The following is an 18,873-nucleotide window of genomic DNA, read 5'->3' as shown; positions in this document are numbered from 1 at the left end:
CATGCTCAGTCCTCCTTGGGCCATCCTCCCCCCCCCCCACTTTTAGTGGTTTCCGCCTCCTCCTCCTCCAGGTTTTCTGTACCTACACAAATCTTGGGGATCTCTTGAGTCCCCTGATACTTTTCTCCTCTACATGAGCGATGGCACCCACACAACCTAAGCATCAGAAAAACGGGAATGATGATAACTAGTGGAGCATTTCTTCTGCAAATAAGGGTTGCTGGATTATGTAGCAAGCTCCAGTCCTCAAAGAAATGTTTCCTGGGAAAGATGGGCTAGCACAAGAAATCAAGTTCACCTTTGCCTGCTCTCTCCCTCTTCCAACCAACTGCACTTGTCTCTTAATTACAAACAATTTTTTCAGCCTTTTAAACCATCGTGCCTGCAGGGGGTTTGGATGCATAAGCAAGCATGAAAAGCCTGAATAAGACAAAAAGGCCCTGGTCTAAAGAAAACTAGTCACAAGCCCCATCATCATGAGTTTTTCTTTAGAGTGGGCCCCCGAAATAGTAACTTTTAAAGGAAAGACTGATTTTCCTCATAACAATAACAGAACACTGCTACACTACTTCAGTGGTCAAAAATTTCAAAAAAAGGCAGCTGTTGGTGAATATTACTGCTTTACAATATTCTCATATTTATACTTCAGGCTTGAAAAATGATTGTAAGACATTAGGCATAAGATCAGTAAATTTACTTTATTAAAATTTCTTTATGCTCATCCTCTTTAAAATGCATGATTTTCATTCCTTTTCATATTACAATAAAGTTGAACAAACTTCTCTAGCATAAACCACATTTCCTTTTATTTTTAACTCTGAAATCATAAATTCAACTTGTATGTTTTTATGCTATCAAAGCCAACATAAATACAGTATTTACAGAACATTCAAATATGCTTTGCATTGTTGATCTGCCATCATAGAGGAGATCCATTTTGAGACCAAAAGATGTTTAAAAATCCAAACTATCGCTTCACAAGTGGAAGATGTTTCAGCCTAGAAGAAAGCAAATGGGAAGGACTGAATAAGTAAATAATGGAAATAAACATCTAGAACTGAACCATTATAATCCATTTTTATATTAGCTACTAACATTAGATAATCCAAACAGAGTCTTCAAGATATTGATTTGACCAGCAATCCGAAGAAGTCCAGGTATATTCTGAGCTAAACAATGAACAACATATCTGCTACTGTTCCCCAATATAAACAAATCTCCCCACCCCAATAAATAAATTTGACAAAAAGTCACCACTTAAACTAGCTGTTCTCTGAAAGCATGAATCCCTTATTGTGGTCCAATATTAGTGAATGAGGTAAGCAAAGAGATGCACAGACTGAAAAATGAGTCAGACAATCTGATCCAGGGAGATTTTCCTTATAATAGGGCAAACACTGTAACTGCCAATAAAACCTCTGAATGATGGAAGGAGACAACTGTGGTATTGATTTTTCCAGACCTGATAAAGGTTTGTCTTAATCACACACATTCCATTTTTGTTGAATGTGAAATGGAACAAGATCAGAGCTATTGGGAAATTAAATTTAGACGAGCAGACTTTCAATTTCGTATCTAATTTTTGTAGTGATCTATGGAAGAAAATGGGCAAATATATCTGCCAGAAAAAAATAAACATGTTTTAACTGAACTATGCCCCAGTGATTACGATGAAATTAGATGTAGAACACTAGAATTCCCGGGACTAAGACCTATGGAACTTGGTGGGAATTGCTCCTGAGTAGACATGCCTAGGATAGTGCTGTAAACTTTGTTGAACAACTTGGGAAGCAAACAGCAACTACTTGTTTATTTCTTACACTCCCTTTAGATAAAGTATCTCAAATAGATCTATCCCAATTTAGACAATATCTTAGCCTGGCTCATCATGGGCAAAACACTGTTTGATACGACTGTCAGTGATGTGCTAAATCTTAAAATAAGGTACTCCAGGGAAAAGAGAACCAGGTCAGTGATACTGTTGCTAACTAAAATTATAGATGCTAAATGCCCAAGACAAGTGCTAATGCTGAAGTCATTAAGAGTTTTTAAACAGACTGATTAACAGTCTCAGAGTCTCAATTTTCCCTTTCCTCTGGTAATTGCTGCCTTGACAGCTTTTAGTGTCCAGACCATAAAATACTGGGATGCAGGTACTCATATTAAAGTCAAGTGTTCTGTTATGGCCATTATAATTTGCCATTGTGAGTTTCCAGTAGGGTTCCTTTCCCTCTGCTTGCTGAGCTGTTTTAGGAAAATTTTTCTGAGGTGTGTATATTCTGCAAGTTGATAGTGCATATGAAGCTATCTTACAGGTAACAAACTTGAAAAAAACACTCCAAAAATTCTAGAACTTTCTTTTAGTAAATTCTGAAATGAAGAGAGCCATAGGTAAGCTATGCAAAGGACAATGTAGGCTATATTGCACAATTTCTTTGGAAGCAACTTAAAATACAATCCACTGGGACAGATTTATTAACCTTTGAGATATTAAAGCACTTTTTCTAAAGGAAGCGTAATAAATAAACAAGGAGGCTTGGTAAGACTCAGTTAAGCTGCCCAAGAAAGTTAACCAAACCCCCCCCCCCAAACAGTAAACTGTTGAAAAATCTGGAGCCTTATCCCTTGGAAACAAGCATTTGAAACTAGGCAAAGGGCGATTTGGTGGCTACGTGGGGAGAAAAAAGTTGATTATTTCCTTCCTACTACAAAATGTTTTCTTCCTAAGGGATTTTTTAAAGGTATCAGGATTGTTACACATATTTGTGGTGATAAAGACCCCTGAAGCACCACTACAGGGGGTGCACGGGAGGCTTCCCACTCAGTTGAGGTACAGATGGGGCCCAGAAAAGGTTCAATTGCTGACGCAGAGGCAGTCGGGGGAATACAGCCCTGCACCAGAATCTGCTGAACCCAAGAGAAGAACTCCTGGAACAAGGCCAGCCTTTCAATAACAATGGGAGGAGGAGATGCCAGAGAGGAACCCTGTGTTCCCTTCAACCCCACCGCCCTAGGAGAAGCCAGGTCCCTCTGAGGTCTCAGGGCCACATGTGGCACCAATGGCCAAGTTCTGGAGCTGGTCCGAGACACTCCTATCACCTCCTGGATCACAATCTCTTCCCTGATGGGAGGAATGTTAACCACTGGGAAGATACATGCAACACCGTGGGTGGCCTCTGCTCCCCAGATCTTGTCATCTGAAGGGTCTGCTGAAAACAAGGGCTTGCCACCCTCTGAGGCAAGTGTGCCATTTCTAGCTGACTAGTGATGTCTTCTCTCTAATCTCCTTTGATGAAAAAAGACCAAAGCTTGTTCAGTACAATATGGGGTAGCATTCTCTGTCATTTGACCTGCACAGGGGGGCCAGGAAGGAAGGAACTGGTGGAACAAGTGGGAGGGACAACCCACCTGAGGATCTCCCCCCCCCCACTGGAAAATCAGCCCCTTCATCTCTTTACCTTCTGAGAAGTTCCTGTGGTGGGATTTCTGTGGTCTCTTCCTCACTGTTGCTGCTATCGGCTGTGTCCGAGCCACTATTTTTCTCCGAGTCACTGTTTTTCTCCGATTTCTTATTCTTGTGTTTGCCCTTGTGCCTGCTTTTCTTGTGTTTCTTTTTCTGCAAAACAAGTTCCAGGACTGATATGATGCACCTTACAAAGAGAAATCCGAAACTCAAAAAAATGAACTTTTATAGTATGAGCATGTATGAGATGACACAATGGCTATTCCAAGATAAAAACTGGAAGAAGCTCAATAAGGTTAGCTTGATGATATTTGTCAGAAAATGAGCCCTATCAACTTCAGTGGGTTTTACTCTTAGGAAGGTGTTAGCCAAAATGTAGCTGAAGAGTCCCCCTCACTCTGAAGTTACTAATAAATAACTACATTTAACACCCCCAGTTATTCCAAGCCTCCAGTCCTTATGGTATTTACTCAATGCAGGCATGTCAGCACCAAGCACAGAATTTACATAGGGTCAGAACTTCATGCTTGTACAGGAACTGACATGTGCAGAATCCAACAAACTTAAGTGCTATTTCTATCATCTGCTAATAATAATAATAATAATAATAATAAATTTTTATATCCTGCCCTCCCCAGCCGAAGCCGGGCTCAGGGTGGCTAACAACAATAAAATAATACAACATTCTAAAATCATTTCATTATAAAATTAATTCAAATCAAATTGATGGCAACCATTGGGCTAGAGTTCTGTGAAGATTGCCAAAGGAGGGAGTCAGGCTGTGCCCCGGCCAAAGGCTTGGTGGAACAGCTCTGTCTTGCAGGCCCTGCGGAAAGATGTCAAGTCCCGCAGGGCCCTAGTCTCTTGTGGCAGAGCGTTCCACCAAATCGGAGCCACAGCTGGAAAAGCCCTGGCTCTGGTTGAGGCCAGCCTAACCTCTCTGTGGCCTGGGACTGCCAAGATGTTTTGTTTGAAGATCGTAAGTTCCTCTGTGGGACATACCAGGAGAGGCGGTCCCGTAGGTACGAGGGTCCTAGGCCGTATAGGGCTTTAAAGGTTAAAACCAGCACCTTAAACCTGATCCTGTACTCCACCGGGAGCCAGTGCAGCTGGTATAGCACCGGGTGAATGTGATCTCGCAGCGAGGACCCCGTAAGGAGTCTCGCTGCAGCATTCTGCACCCGCTGGAGCTGCTCAGACTAGATCCACGCAGGGAAGGTTTATGCATAAAAGCTGAAGCCCCAATGATAAAACATTTGCAGGAGAAGGAAGAGGGATTGGCCAATGCAATTCTGTTCAGTGGAGAGAGCTGCACAGCATCTCTATAGGACAATTATTATATTGTATGCATTTTCTATGGTTTTGCATAAATCTGTTTCTACACCCAAAAAGTCAAATTGAAAAATCACCTTCTCCTTTTTGTGTTTGTGCTCTCTCTTAGTCTTGTGTTTTTCTCTGCTCTTTTTAGGTTTTGCTTTCTTAGCGGCTTCAGGAGAACTTGTAAGCTGGATTTCTTCATGCTTCAAAGGAGTGTCTAAAATCAAATCACATACAGAGGAAGTGCCTGATCAAGAAACATCAAAAATACTCAATGACTGTCAACGTTTAGTTTTTGAAGTCCTTTTAAAGAACTTGACACCCTACTAAAGCTTTTAAGGGAAATCCCTTAATACTGTGACGACATTTCGTGACTCTACCAAAAAATCCTTTTGGTAGACATGATGTTAATACAAGCTCAAAGTTGCCTACACAACTAGTTTGCCTTCACATTTAACTCCATAAAGAAAGTCCTCAATATTCCTGTATGCAAACTTTTAAAAATATACACTTAGACAAACTACATAACTGCAATTCATACAAAGTGTTCTGCAGAATTCACACGTTATGCTGAAATGTATTTACCAGAAGCAGCAACTGGTGGCAATCTTGGTCCAAATTCCTCTCCTGGATCAACTATGTCCATTGGGGGTGGAGTTAAGGTAACGGGAAGCTTGGGTGTGATTACTTCACTTTCTTTAATTGGAAAAGCACAATTAAAAAAAAAGATGAAGTGGTGCTTTGATAATAATGTCTCAAGTATAATACAACAAAAAGAATCACCATGCTGAGCCGAACATATAGCCCTTGATTTGTTGGTCCATTCAGAATCCCATCTCTGACAATGATAAGGTAGAAAAGGTTCTTATAATATATTTCTATGAGCTTGTACCACCTCAGAGCCTTTTCTCTTAGTTAAAGGGACTTTAAGGGTTTCTATCGACAATTAATGTACTGTTGGTCCAGTAAACTTTATCCTATCTCCAGTTCTACTTACAGGGTATATCAGAAAGTGTCAGGATTTCACTAAGGTCTCAAGACCACACAAGAGTTCTTCAGACATTTCAGGCTGATTCAAACATAATACGCAACACAAAACCATCCCTGTGCGTCCCTCTTCTCGCGCTCCATCAGTTGCTTCCTTTTTTGCAGAAGCCAAAACTTGCTAGGATGTGACAGCAAACTACAGCCTGCACTTGCCCTCCAAATCAGTATGATACAATTAAGTTCAAACCATGGTTTTCAATCCTGGTTACGAAGGAAAGCACAAGCCCCCATATGGACATAGCGGCAAACTATAGTTTGCATCAACTGGAACTACTTGAAGCACTATGCATTAGAAAAGGGAGTACATGGCTCACTACCATAGCACCAAAGCACAGTTGAAGCCGTCCTGGACTAGCCACTGATTTTTACCTTGTTCATGAAGTGAAGGAGCACTTGGCACATCACAAGGCTTCAGACTTTCAGAATCTGGTTCTGTCATTGGTGTTGTTTGCTCTTCTCCATCGCTCTCTTCTTCAGATGATTTTTCATCTGAGGAGCTGGCAAAGATGGCCTTAAATAAATCCATTGATGGCCTGCTTTCTTCTTCTGTTTCTTCATTCTGACCAGTACTTTCACTTAGTGTCTGCACAAGAGAACGAAAATGAAAGAGGTTTACTTAACATATTTTGCTTTAAATGTCCCATTATGAATGTGAGTAGCAAACACAGGTTTCCTAAAGATCAACAGACTACAGAGCCATGACCACAACATTTCAGACACTGCTCTGCTCCGCTCCACACAATGTTAATCTGGCTAAAATGGCAGAAATAAAATGCTTATTGTAAGATTTATGTTAGATACTCATGAGAAGCGCTTAAGCCCTGGTCTTCCAGATGATTTGCTCATCTGGAGATACAGTTCAATGTCTTGTTTAGAGCAGATTTCTTCCCCTGAGAGGGGCCACCAATTCGTCAATTCATTCAAATTCCAGCTTTAGCTCTCTTAACTGCTTGGCCTTTGGATGAGGGTGGCTGTTGCTTGCGCTTGCTGAGTCTGTGCTTCCTTTAGTCTCATGCTCTTGACCTTTCATTTTAAAGAAGAATCCACTCCTGTATTACAATGGTCTACAACTAGTTGTAGCACATTTCTGCCTATACCGGGCACCGGGACAAAGGGAAAATCAGTGACAAGAAAGTACCCTAAATGCTGTGTGTACAATCACTTGACCACTTGGCTGCATCCCCACTTCTTCACAAGGAAGATCCATGTGAAGAAGATACAATGAAAGCATCAAAACTCTGGCACTACTGTACCTTGTTAGAAACAGCTCCAGTACTTCTGTTTTTGTCCTTTGCTTCAACCAGTGCTGGCGACTGTGCCTCCTGTACAACCTTTGATCTAGCCACGCTTATGAACTCACTAATGGCATCATTTTTTTTCTTCTCTTTGTCAGATACATCCCATCTAGATGGTTTCTTTGGCTCTTAAAAGATACAAACAAAATTCCCAGATTCCTTTAGTTTTCTAGTTATATTGATTTTGTCATTACTGTTTATATTTTAAAGCATATTTGATATTTAAATAGCAGTTGGAGGTTATTGTTTTTCTTTTGCTATTCATGCACCAGGTGCTTGGCATTCTGCCTCTGTCCTGTTTGATTCCCCTCTGTTGTTCCTTAAAAGATAGCTTACTATTTTGAAATGCCTCAAGTATTTTAGTGGCCTGAATCTTTTACTCGCAAGTGATAACAAAATGGACCACTTACTGTTTGAAGCATTATTTTCTTGCATTCCTGCTTTTGTGGGTTGGCTCAACACGCTTGATGTTGCGTCTGATACAGTCAAGAAGTTGAACACAGAATACTTGTCACGTTTCACTTTGGGCAGTCCAACAATACATGACCTGATGAAAAATTTTAAAATGGGGTTTTCACATCAAGTTTCTTTTTTGCTATCACATAGAAATAAGATCACACAAAAGGAGAAACAAGCAAGCCATTTACAAGTGAAGCATAATTTTAGACATCTGTGGAAAATAACTTATTGACAAGAATCAAGACTAAAATTAACAATGTGACTAAGAAGGCCTAAAGAAGAAGGTTTTCATACGGAATCTACATTTTCTAAAATTAGCTTTTTTTCATATCTATTCAACGCTATTTATAAACTCAAGCAACTTACTCTGAATAGGGATCAGGAACATTAAACCTTTTGCACAATAATTTGTCCGGGTGCCACTCAAACGCCTCTCTTGTCAGTTTGCCAAACATCTTCATCTTTGCAGCAGCCTCTTTGTCACTGACAGCTGTCTAAAATAATCACAAAGGGATTAGTATCTAGAGTGCTGGAGGGGAAATAATGTACTAGCTACAGTAAATGTACACTGACTCTGAATTTAGTCACTTCCAAACACAATTTTTTTTAATTGAAATTTATGAAAAATAAAACTTTGGGAATGATCTTAAACAGAGGAGCTTTGTGGAGGTGAATACAGGTCATCACAATTCACTGGTTACTGAAGGACTGAAGCAGAACAGACCTCTTCATCACGCGGAACTTTGACTTTTTCTGTGTCGTCTTCATGCTTTGCAGTGGTAAACCTTGAGGCCAAAACAGAGCTGGAGGGCTTGTAGAGCAGGGCAGCACGAGAAAACTCATCTTGCTCTCTTCCACGCTCCCACTCGGTCATACTGTGATCTAGGCAGCTTTCTAGCACATCTATAGAAAGATAGGAGGAGTGAACAGGAGCCCATAAAGCTAAACTAGAAACACAAAAACAAATGAACCTTGTAAAACACACATATACAAAGGGGAGTGCATTTCTTATCTCAATCAAGTTGTTCACACCAATAAATGGTACACAAAAAAGCATAAACAAAAAGGAAAACTACAAGACAATGGCCTCAAAAGAAGCACTAAAAACCCATGGACAGCCAAAGTGTCATTCTGGTTCTAGGAAACAGAAAATTGTATGGTTGCATTAAAATACAAATTCTAAGTGAATCACTGTCATACAACTGTGCAATGACAGCACATAAGATTTCCTTGCTCCTGAAGAGGATGGTGTCAAAAAGTATTAGACATACCAATAGTCAACATCATAGTAAATTTCTGTTTATTAGTACCAGTTTCACACCCTGCCCTTCCTTTTCATTTTGTTACCACTCTGCTTATCACAAGCACAACATTTGGATTCAGATGTAAAACCTATTTCATGACAGGGAAGAAGAGCTGCATGTGATTTTGCCAATTACCTTTCTTTCCATCTTTAAGACCTTCTATGTAATTTTCGTATCTCTTTTGTTTCTCTGGATTTTTTGCAAATGGTTTGAAATCACTAGATCCAGTGGTGGCCAACTGGGTTCCTAGCACCAATTGCCACCTCTGTGGAGTAACAGGTAACACAGGCACCTGGGATTTGTCAGGCAAGGGCCCCTGAAGCTGGAGCGCTGGAGCTTTCACTTGCTGCTCTGCTGCCTGTTTCACTTCTCGGATTCTTTCTTTGTCTTTCTCTGACAGATATTCCAGAACGGAAGTCGCTGGACCTAAGAAAGAAACATTATGGTGTAAAAACAGGGCAACAAGGAAAACTTTTGTTTTAAGAATCTAAACAGTACAGTGCTTTAAATATATTTGCCAATACTTTGAATTGTCCTTGGAAAGGAAGTGGCTAAAATAGCATCCTAATTTGACAAGCAAGACGACCTTCAAATTTAGCCTATGGGCAAGAAAAATCAAACAAGTGGGTGCACTGACTTTCTCAATGAGCTTCCAACACTGAAGAGCATGTGAACCTACTGAGTAAAAATGTATGCAAAGTCTGAAAAGATGAAGCGTGCGTGTACACACACACACACAGAGAGAGAGAGAGAGAGAGAGAGAGAGAGAGAGAGAGACCAGAGTAAATACAGCCCAGAATATCTGTGCTTGTTATGTATGATTACAAGGAGATACCCATTAACCCACCATGTTAATCAATGTTCAGTAAGGAGGGGTCTGATCAGTAAGGAGAGGACTGCTGTAAACTTCAGAAATGAATGCCTTTAATACAAATTTGCCAATAAACCCCCCCTCAAAATGGTCAAAGCAACAGGAACCTACAATAGAAACATGTGAAATGCAAGGAAATATACAGCATCCTGGGTACCTTCCAGACTCTTCTCGCCCAGCAACTCCCTCCGCTGAGCAGCAGTCTTCTGGTGTCTGCTTTGCAGTGCTGCATCACTCTCAAGTTTCCCAGTGGATTCTGCTAATGTCTGCACTAAATGAGAGTTTTCACTGCTAACTTTTAGCACAGGGCGAAAGTAATGGACTGGTCTGTAATCCCTTGGCAGGTCAGGAGGAGGATAAATCTTGTAAAGGAAAAGCAACAGAGAACATTGAATATATTGTAGACATGGTCTCATTTTGATTACTTAAGCTTTAAATATATACAATGTCTCTATCAATCACAGGACACTGTCCAAATTTAAGACGAAATCAGGTGTACAAACCAGTACACAGAATTAGGTCAAAGACCAACAAACACCATCACATGGCACCAAGGTGCCCTAATACATCCACAGCTTCTCTTGTTTTCATAATCTTGTCAACCTCTGCAAAAACGCCACCTTCCTTTACAGTGGTACCTCTGGTTATGAACTTAATTCGTTCCAGAGATCCATTCTTAACCTGAAACCGTTCTGAACCTGAGATACCACTTTAGCTAATGGGGCCTCCCGCTGCTGCCATCGTGCGATTTCTGTTCTCATCCTGAGGTAAAGTTTTTAACCCGAGGTACTACTTCCGGGTTAGCAGAGTCTGTAACCCAAAGTGTTTGTAACCAGAGGTGTTTGTAACCCGAGGCACCACTGTATATGGCAAGTTAAATTGCGTCTAGAACTATGCTACTTAATCACTGGAAGAATAAACCTTCTGTGTCATTTCCCCTGGCTATACATTCTCAGTTGCTAGGATCAAATCAGGGCAGTGGAGTTCCAACCAATTACATCTTCCCTGCCTTACTTTTAGGGTACAGAAAGAATAAAGAAGTACTGAGTCTGTGAAAACCTGATAAGCTGCATTGGAGAGATCCTCCTAACTTTTTAAACAGAATTAGTAAGATGCCTGTTTGGGTTAAGCAAGCAAGAATGAATTGATCCTGTTAAACTGTTTGACAAAAATGTTTTTTGGGGTTTTTTTGTGCTGTGGATTTTGAAAATGAAAAATAATCTTGTTGGCAATTTAACAGATAAATTAACTGATACCACCAGAAGAACTTCTGTTTATACAGCTAAGCCATCACCAGCATAAATAGGGAGGTAGTTGGCAGTTGAGTTTCCTACCATAAACCATTAACATATCTCCTGATCTCCTCCCCCATACCAATTTGAGCAAAAATCTGCAGGTATGTAGGGAAAGGGAGGTGTCTTATGAAATGTCTTGTTCAGGGGAAAAATAAATTAGTTTACGTACCTTTTGAGAAGTTACAGACTTAGACGCTGGTGAGAACCCATCCAAAATTTTCCCAATGTACTTATGTTCTCTCTCTGTTCCTATGAACAAAATTAGAATCCATAAGTGGTTTCAAAGCAAAAACAAATGGGAGCAGAGCTGGGCAATATATGACAACCTACTCTATAAGACCCTCCCTCTAGGAAATTTCAAATGAACAGGATTTTGGGGCTCCAGAAATTCCAGATTCATACCCTGCTTGCTTCTATACTGCTTAGGTGCTGTCCATCCATACAACCCATCTCCGGGTTCCTCATCTTTTAGAATGGTATCATATTTAGAAAGCGATTCAGTAGCATAAATGTCATCATCTTCATCTTCTAAAGCTCCTACACCAAAAGCCTAAGGAAAACAATATAACATAGAATGGTTACAGCTGAATATTTCAACAGCCCACTAAGTGTTTGTCTTAAAAAAATGCACACGGGGATCTACAGTTAATCTTAGGGTGCTGAACTTATAACTGTGTCAGGGCCTCTATTGCCACCCTGGCACCAACATGGGCACAAGGTCATATACACAGAATTCACAAGGAAGTCAATGCACTCCCTTGTTTGGTTTTACCAGGCCGTAGGTTATCTTGCTTGTCAAGTTAGGATGCTATTTAGCCAATTCCTTTCCAAGGACAATTCAAAGTGTTGTCAAATATATTCAAAGCACTATACTGTTTTAATCTAGGGAATCTAAAAGGTTCACATTCTCTCATATGAACCACTCTAGTTATTGAGGTAACCAACAGAGGCCTGGCTCCATGCTCCACCGCACACACATGGAATCAAAAATGGTTCAGGACAGGGCCTTTTCAATGACAAGCTGCAAAAGCTAGTGATCTATAAGGATTAAGTAGGGCTCCTAAAAGAATTTATTACACACATTACCTCAGTACACTTCTTTATCCTCCTAGCACATGTCATTACCTGCAAAAACTCTGCCTAACAGGAATGCAACTATGGATATGTCTGCCTGAAGGATGTACCAAGGTGCTACTTATTTCCTGATATTTTTACATGAACCATGTGCCTTTTATACCAGTCATGTGTCTTGTTTCTGAGAAACCACTTAAGAACTCACAGAAATGGAAATAAAGATGTGAACGAACTTCCACGTAGCACACAGGCATTTACTAGAATTCTGCAAACATCAAAACTTCTGTTCTGCTTTAAATGTACTTTGAGCTTTTTCATCAACAAACATGATTGGCTCCAGGTTTTTTGGGAGAAGGGGCCTGGCAATGTGCCAGTGAGCGAGTACCCAAATCCCACTCCATGTAGGTGCAACAAACATCAAAGAAGGGATCTTCCTTCCTCAGGACAGAGGGCAGGCAGCGATGGCTGCTGCTAGCAACAACCATCAGTTTCAAGCAGGAGAAGACAGGCAAGCGAGTGATTGTACCTTTTGCTCCTAGGTGCCATTGCTGCTCACTCAGGTGGGTGGGGGAGGGAACCACCATCACTGTTAGGAGGGATTGGGTGGGGGCGATGAGCAAGTGGCACAAGCTTCTGCTCCTCCCACCCATTGCTGCTCAATTGTTCACCTAGCAAATGAGTGGCAGCTGCCGGTTCTATCCTCTCCCTTCACAGCAGCTGCTCCTGCCTCCCACCGCTCTTGGCTCACATACTAGCAGGTCTACGGCAGCTTCCCTCAACTTCTCAGGCAGGGGAGGGTAGATGAGGGGTCATTTCCAAGGGCAGCAGGCAGGCAGAAGGGGGTGGAGAAAGAGATGCCAGACCTAGTGCCACTGTTGCTGCCATCCAGGCCCAGATGCAAGTGGGGGCGGCTACTAGTGCAGCTAAATGAGCATACTTTATGTATAGCAGTGTGTCAACACACAAACTTGGCAGCTGCAAGGTGATGACCCACAACACTGGCCCTGCAAATTAACTGCACAAGGCAAGTGGTGAGATTGATATCATGACACACAAGGCTGGGTACACTGTATACAGGCGCAAACCCACACACCATCTACCCAGAATTTAACTCAAATTCTGCAGCAAGATAAGCTGAACTGGGTAAGCAATGGAAGTTGACTCCCCTGTCCCCTTCTCCTGATCAGTGGTGAATAATAAGTTAGGCTGGGCACTGAAACCACCCATGGAAATCATCTTTTAGCTTCAAACATTTTAACAGGCATCATCCGTTCACTTATAAGCCCATCTATCTTCACAGCCAACAAGGGTGAAAAAACTTTTAACCAGCAGCAGCTTTTTACCTGGCCTGAAATGCCAAGCTTCCGGCCTTTACTGTGGCGCAGATCTCTAAGATTTGAGTTTTCAGCACTGGGGTTGAAAAGGTCAATGTGTTCTTCTGAAGAGCCAAATAAGGCTTTGGTGGGATCCAAGCCTTTGTACCCAAGTCCATGGACGTTATCTTTAGGAGTCAGGTCTACAGGCACTACATCTTTGGGTGCAAACGTCACGTTTTCTGGGCGATATTCATCCTCTTCTTCCTTTAGGAAATTAACACACATTTGTAACAAAGCATTGTTACTGAGGTCAGCAAAAAGACCTTGCTTGCATACACCCCAAGAAAACCTTGCCTCAATCCTTCCTCTGCTGCAGGGGACAACAGTTTTGTGTCCAGAAGCCACAGGCTGACTGCAGAGCTGAATCCAGTGGAGAGCCAGGCCAGAACAAAGATGAGCCTCTGCTCTCTCCCCAACCCCATTTCTCTTCATCCAGAAGGCTGCAGGGACGGATAACTCTCATCTAAACTGACCACTTGTAAAAGGCTTTTGAAATTAGGCCAATGGACTCATGTGGCTCCAGGATGCCCTGCTCTGCTCCATTGCAAGTTGTTACATTTGCAAGCTTCATGGGGCTGAGACTTCTTTTTGGTTAGCTATGCTATCTAGTAAAAATCTACATACAGTAATAGTGATCTAGAAAATTGGAGTAACAGTTTAAGAAGAATGTTAATGTCATCAGAAATGATCCTTTGCGTGCTTTGCACAACTGCAGATGAAACAAAAAACAGTGGCCCCCACCAATAGTAAAGTGTTGCACAAGCAATACCTCTGACTCCTCAGATCCAGGGGGCAAAGCACAGCCATATATTTTCACTTCAGGCTCTGCAACCAAGTATGAAGACACAAGGTTAAATTTCTATCATTCTTCATTATCATGACTATGCAAAGGGCAACGTGCCCAGAATCTACAGTGGTACCTCAGGTTAAGTACTTAATTTGTTCCGGAAGTCCGTACTTAACCTGAAACTGTTCTTAACCTGAAGCACCACTTTAGCTAATGGGGCCTCCTGCTGCCACCGCGCTGCCAGAGCACGATTTCTGTTCTCATCCTGAAGCAAAGTTCTTAACCTGAAGCACTATTTCTGGGTTAGCAGAGTCTGTAACCTGAAGCGTATGTAACCCAAGGTACCACTGTACATTGCTGTGGCTCCACTGAAGTGGGTCACAATAAGGTTGACATAGAATGGAATGTAAGGGCCAGTTTGGTGTAAATGGTTAGAGTGTTGCACCAGGGTTTGAATTCTCACTCGCCATAAGGATTCATGCCAAGGTCACTGGGTGACCTTGGGCCAGTCACAATTTCTCAGCCTAATCTAACTCATTGGGGAGGGGGAAACTACCTTGAGCTCCTTGGAGGAAAGGCGGCATATAAGTGTAATAAATAAATAAATGGGGATTATACAAACAACTTTCTAGTAGACTAAAATAGACAGATCACTTTTTTTATGTTGTTGAGTGATACAACACGAAACATTTCATGGAATATACCAGGCTTCTGCTTCCGTGGTTTCCTCTTTACTCTAGGCCCAACTCCTTGTCCTTCTTTCCAGCCCATTTTTCGCAACAAGTCAATACCAATGGTTATTCTGAAAAGGAAATTTATTAATAGTTTTTGTAGCCACATAGACTAAAAACTTTGTGTAAACAATACCTGCAAACATCAAGCAAAACACAGGCCAAGTTTTCAGAGCTCTAGATTTTGCATCAGTGAAGTCTGAGGAGGAAAAGCTGGTGTTGCCGAGTCTATGTCCCCTTCCCCAATTTTAACCCATTATCAGTTGTATTGCCTTTTATTCATGAACACAAATAATTTTCCATAATAGGTACTTACTTTGCAGGTGCTATAAATTCATCCAACACAGTGGCTCCAGGGATCGGGCCAACAACTCCTGCAAGTTGTTTGGCCTTCTCTTTTATTTTATCTTTGCTTTTGGAAGCAAATTCATCTGTAATTGAAATTTCCTTTGGTGCTATCCCATGTTCACCAAGATCCTTTGGAGCAAGGGGAGAAAGTAAGAAGAAACAAATCAAATTAGAAAGGATTCCTCCTCATCCACATATTAAAACAATTATCTTGAAATGAAAACAAAGAGCAGCTTCATTGTAACATAAAATGTATTGGTTCTTGGCAAAACATACTTCATATTTATTGTGCATTGCAGAAATAACACTACATACATATATACTTAAGACTAATGAATAACCAGAACACAGACACACACATCCCATTTACGTGGAACTTCAAAGGATTATGACAGTGTTTTATTTATTTCTTTAAAATGCATTATTTGCAAATTTACCTCTTCATCCATAAAATCTTCTGGCCCCAGAACTGTTTTTTCTGCTCTGTTTTGACGTGATGATACAAAGGTTGACGGTGCCCATCCTTTAAAGACAATAACAGTTCATTCTTATAAGACATGAGTAATTAAAACACTAGCATAATGTTTCATAGTGGAAATGGAAAGTTATGTTTAAAATTACATAACGTTACCCTGTCTGTAATCCTGTCCACATTCACAGGTGAGTAAGTGCCAGTGAAATCAGCGGTGCTAACCTCTGAGTAAACATGCATAGTATTGCATTGTAATTATGCAGTGCTAATAAGCTAGCACTTACACGGGGCCCCTAAGGCATTTGGACCTAATTCAAGATGCTAGTTTTACTCTATGAGAGCCCAAATGACTTGGGTCCTTCATACTGTTGCAATTACCATCCTCACTTTGTTTCATAGTGATCTCTACAGTGGACAGAGCAGCTTTCTGGCTGTGCCAAAGCATGGGCTGAAGGTGGGTGGTACAGGGGCCTTGCTGAAGCCAAGCAGTTCAGGTCACTGCTTGGATAAGGGACTGTCTGGAACCCCATGCGGACTTCCCCGAGTTCATGATGGAACAATATAGATGTCTTTTAAATAAAGCAAGCCTGAACCACAAGAGCATTTGATAGGTACTCCTCCAAATGTCTATAAGAACCAAATAAGTGTTGTTGGTTTTTTAAAAAAGGAAATAAATGCCATAAATAAATAAATAAGGATAAAAACTAGTCACAAAATAATGTAAATACATATGATATACAAAAAATAATGTAATGGCATCTAATAGCAACTAGAAACAAACAATATATATCTATTCATATCCAAAGCTAAAAAATACCAACAGTGTATAATGAAAAAATATTAGCAAGAAACTGAACAAATGTAGCATATATTTTAACTGTCACTGGCTTTAATTGGACAGTGCTTTATCATATTCATGTATTTTGTTCTAAAATATTTTTGTAAGTCACACTGCGAGGACAATGCGCCACAAAAGCCAGGGTGAAAATTATTCAAATAAATTTATAAATATTTTAAATATCCCATTCTTCCTTCAAAGAGCCCAGGGTAGCATAGGTGGTTCTTCTTCCCACCATTTTATCCTCAAAATAACCCCGTGAAATAAGCTTGCCTAAGAAGTTTTGTGTAAGATAGAAAGAAAAGAACTTTTAGACATTAGTAATTACCCACCTTCTTTTGAGCCCACTGTGTTAAAGTAGCCAGCAGAGAAACCACCACTAAATGCTCCATGGAAACGTTTGTACCGTCCCTTCTCATCTTTGACAGTCTGCTCTTGGAGAGGAACTGGTTTCTTAATTCTCTCACCTGCAATTATTGTTTTAAGAAGCATAAATTAATCAGAACAGTGAATGAAAGGTGTAAAGAGGAGGAATATGGGTTTGCTATTTCACTATGAAAATTAGTTTGCACCCTGCCCAGCAATGCCAATTTATCAAGGCAGACTCAGGGGAGAAAGGGCCTAGAAGCCATTCCTCTCCTGGTTTATGCACAGAGGGAAGCTCCTTCACATGTTAGCTCTCTTCCCAAATTCACATAAACAAGATGAGACGGGGGGGGGGGGGAGTCAACCAAACCCTATGCTAGAGTAGCAGCATAGAGGCTCACTAACCAATATGATCAAAAGGTAGGAAATACGGTGATTTTCACTAACTTTTCAATTCCAACTACACCCTACCTCTAACATGCACTTCTAGCTACATATGGCACCAGTGAGGAGTCAAACAAAACCACTGGGATATGAACTGTTTCAGTTTAGGAGTACTGAGCTACACAGAGTATCACAAGTATTAGGCTGGTTTCGTATGATCAATTTCTTCAGTTCAGCCACTTGCTTAACAGTCTTATGGTGCAAGATTATGGATATCTACTGAGAAGCAAGTACCATCAAGTTCAATAAGACTTATTCCCAAATAGAACTGCAGTCCTAATTCCTACCGCATTTGAAAGCAAGAATACCTGAACCATAAATGTGGGAACATGCAAGGAGACTAAACATTAGGAAGAACTTTCAGAAGGTGGTGGACCCTCCTTTGGAGGCTTTTAAGCAGACGTTGGATGGCCACCTGTCAGGGGGTTCTTGAGCTGCGGTTTCTGCGTTGCAGGGGGTTGGACCAGATGACCCTTGGGATCCCTTCCAACTCTACAATTGTACAATCCTACAAATAGCAACAACAACTCTCCTTCATCAGAGATTTTAAAGTGGAGGTTGCGAGGCCATCTGTCAGGGGTTCTTGAGCTGCGGTTCCTGCATTGCAGGGGGTTGGACCCTACGATTCCATGTGTCCGTCACCCTTCAGCCCCAGCAGCCATCACTAGCAAAGACATGGGCGTTTTTGTTAGGGTGTGTGTTAAAAAGTGTTTGAGCTTTCTTTGTGAGATCGCCCCCAAAATGGCTGAGGTTCTTTTTGGGGCGGGGATCACAGACATTTCCTTTAAAATGTAAAAATACTACCAGAAAGAGGATATTACGGGGGGGGGGGGAGGCTTCTGTTTTGGGGGGGAGAAGTTTCTTAAGTATTTTTTAATGCTTTTAAATACTTCATAAGAATTTAAGGACTGCCCCCCACAGCCCCACCAGTTGGCTACCCCCAGGACCAAAAAGATCGGGTGCGATGGTGTCTGGAGCCCAGCAGCATCTGGAGGTGTGTACCCCACCTCCCCACACCTGAAATAAAAGGGCTGGCACATCCTTCTAGGAAGGTGAGGGTCCGCCCCCCATAACCAATAAGCACCCCCCAGCCTGCCTGAGCCCCTTTCCCTGAGACCCTTCCCCCAAACAAGAGGAGCCCATCAGCCCTCCCCCGCCTCCTTCTCCCCAGTGGACTCTGTGGGGCGCGGGGTCCCCAGCACGGGCGGTGCTCTCCCCTCAGCGAGGCCTCGAGAAAAAGCGGAGGGAGGTGGGGTGGGCCTGGCCGCCGCCAACTCACCCTCCTCCAGGGGCTCCAACGGCGTGCCGAAGCTCACCAGCCTCTGCCTCCTCGTCATCGTCGCCGCCGCTGCTGCTGCTCTCGCCCGCCGCCATCTTGCCGGGCCT

General features: G+C 41.7%; 1 protein-coding gene across 4 annotated transcripts in view; it reads right to left on the bottom strand.

Moving 5' to 3' along the window:
* Positions 1–679: 679 nt before the first annotated feature.
* The window catches only part of GPATCH1 (G-patch domain containing 1), an 18,626-nt gene continuing 432 nt past the window's right edge, over positions 680–18,873 (bottom strand). The window contains exons 2-21 of one of the 4 annotated variants that reach the window (XR_016039661.1): positions 18,767–18,873; positions 17,010–17,144; positions 15,805–15,890; positions 15,336–15,496; positions 14,993–15,090; positions 14,271–14,326; positions 13,469–13,705; positions 11,454–11,601; positions 11,221–11,300; positions 9,914–10,118; positions 9,021–9,311; positions 8,306–8,484; positions 7,948–8,075; positions 7,533–7,669; positions 7,081–7,250; positions 6,187–6,410; positions 5,366–5,472; positions 4,873–4,997; positions 3,459–3,650; positions 680–998 (exon numbers count right to left, since the gene is read on the bottom strand). The exon at positions 18,767–18,873 is cut by the window's right edge and continues 4 nt beyond it. Coding sequence is in view for 3 of the 4 variants with exons in the window: in XM_088845575.1 (XP_088701701.1) it covers positions 968–998; positions 3,459–3,616; positions 4,873–5,027; positions 5,366–5,476; positions 6,197–6,410; positions 7,081–7,250; positions 7,533–7,669; positions 7,948–8,075; positions 8,306–8,484; positions 9,021–9,311; positions 9,914–10,118; positions 11,221–11,300; positions 11,454–11,601; positions 13,469–13,705; positions 14,271–14,326; positions 14,993–15,090; positions 15,336–15,496; positions 15,805–15,890; positions 17,010–17,144; positions 18,767–18,873 (2,887 nt within the window). In the remaining variant the exon portion in view is untranslated. Of the gene's footprint in view, positions 999–3,458; positions 3,651–4,872; positions 5,028–5,365; positions 5,477–6,186; positions 6,411–7,080; positions 7,251–7,532; positions 7,670–7,947; positions 8,076–8,305; positions 8,485–9,020; positions 9,312–9,913; positions 10,119–11,220; positions 11,301–11,453; positions 11,602–13,468; positions 13,706–14,270; positions 14,327–14,992; positions 15,091–15,335; positions 15,497–15,804; positions 15,891–17,009; positions 17,145–18,766 lie in introns of all 4 variants that reach the window. The other 3 variants (XM_088845576.1, XM_088845575.1, XM_088845577.1) reach the window with 3 other exon arrangements.

The sequence above is a fragment of the Podarcis pityusensis genome (assembly GCF_964106645.2).
Source record: "Podarcis pityusensis genome assembly, chromosome: 8".
In the NCBI taxonomy this organism is placed as follows: domain Eukaryota; kingdom Metazoa; phylum Chordata; class Lepidosauria; order Squamata; family Lacertidae; genus Podarcis; species Podarcis pityusensis.
Note: the sequence above shows the minus strand (reverse complement) of the source record. Positions and strands in the feature narration are given on the sequence as shown.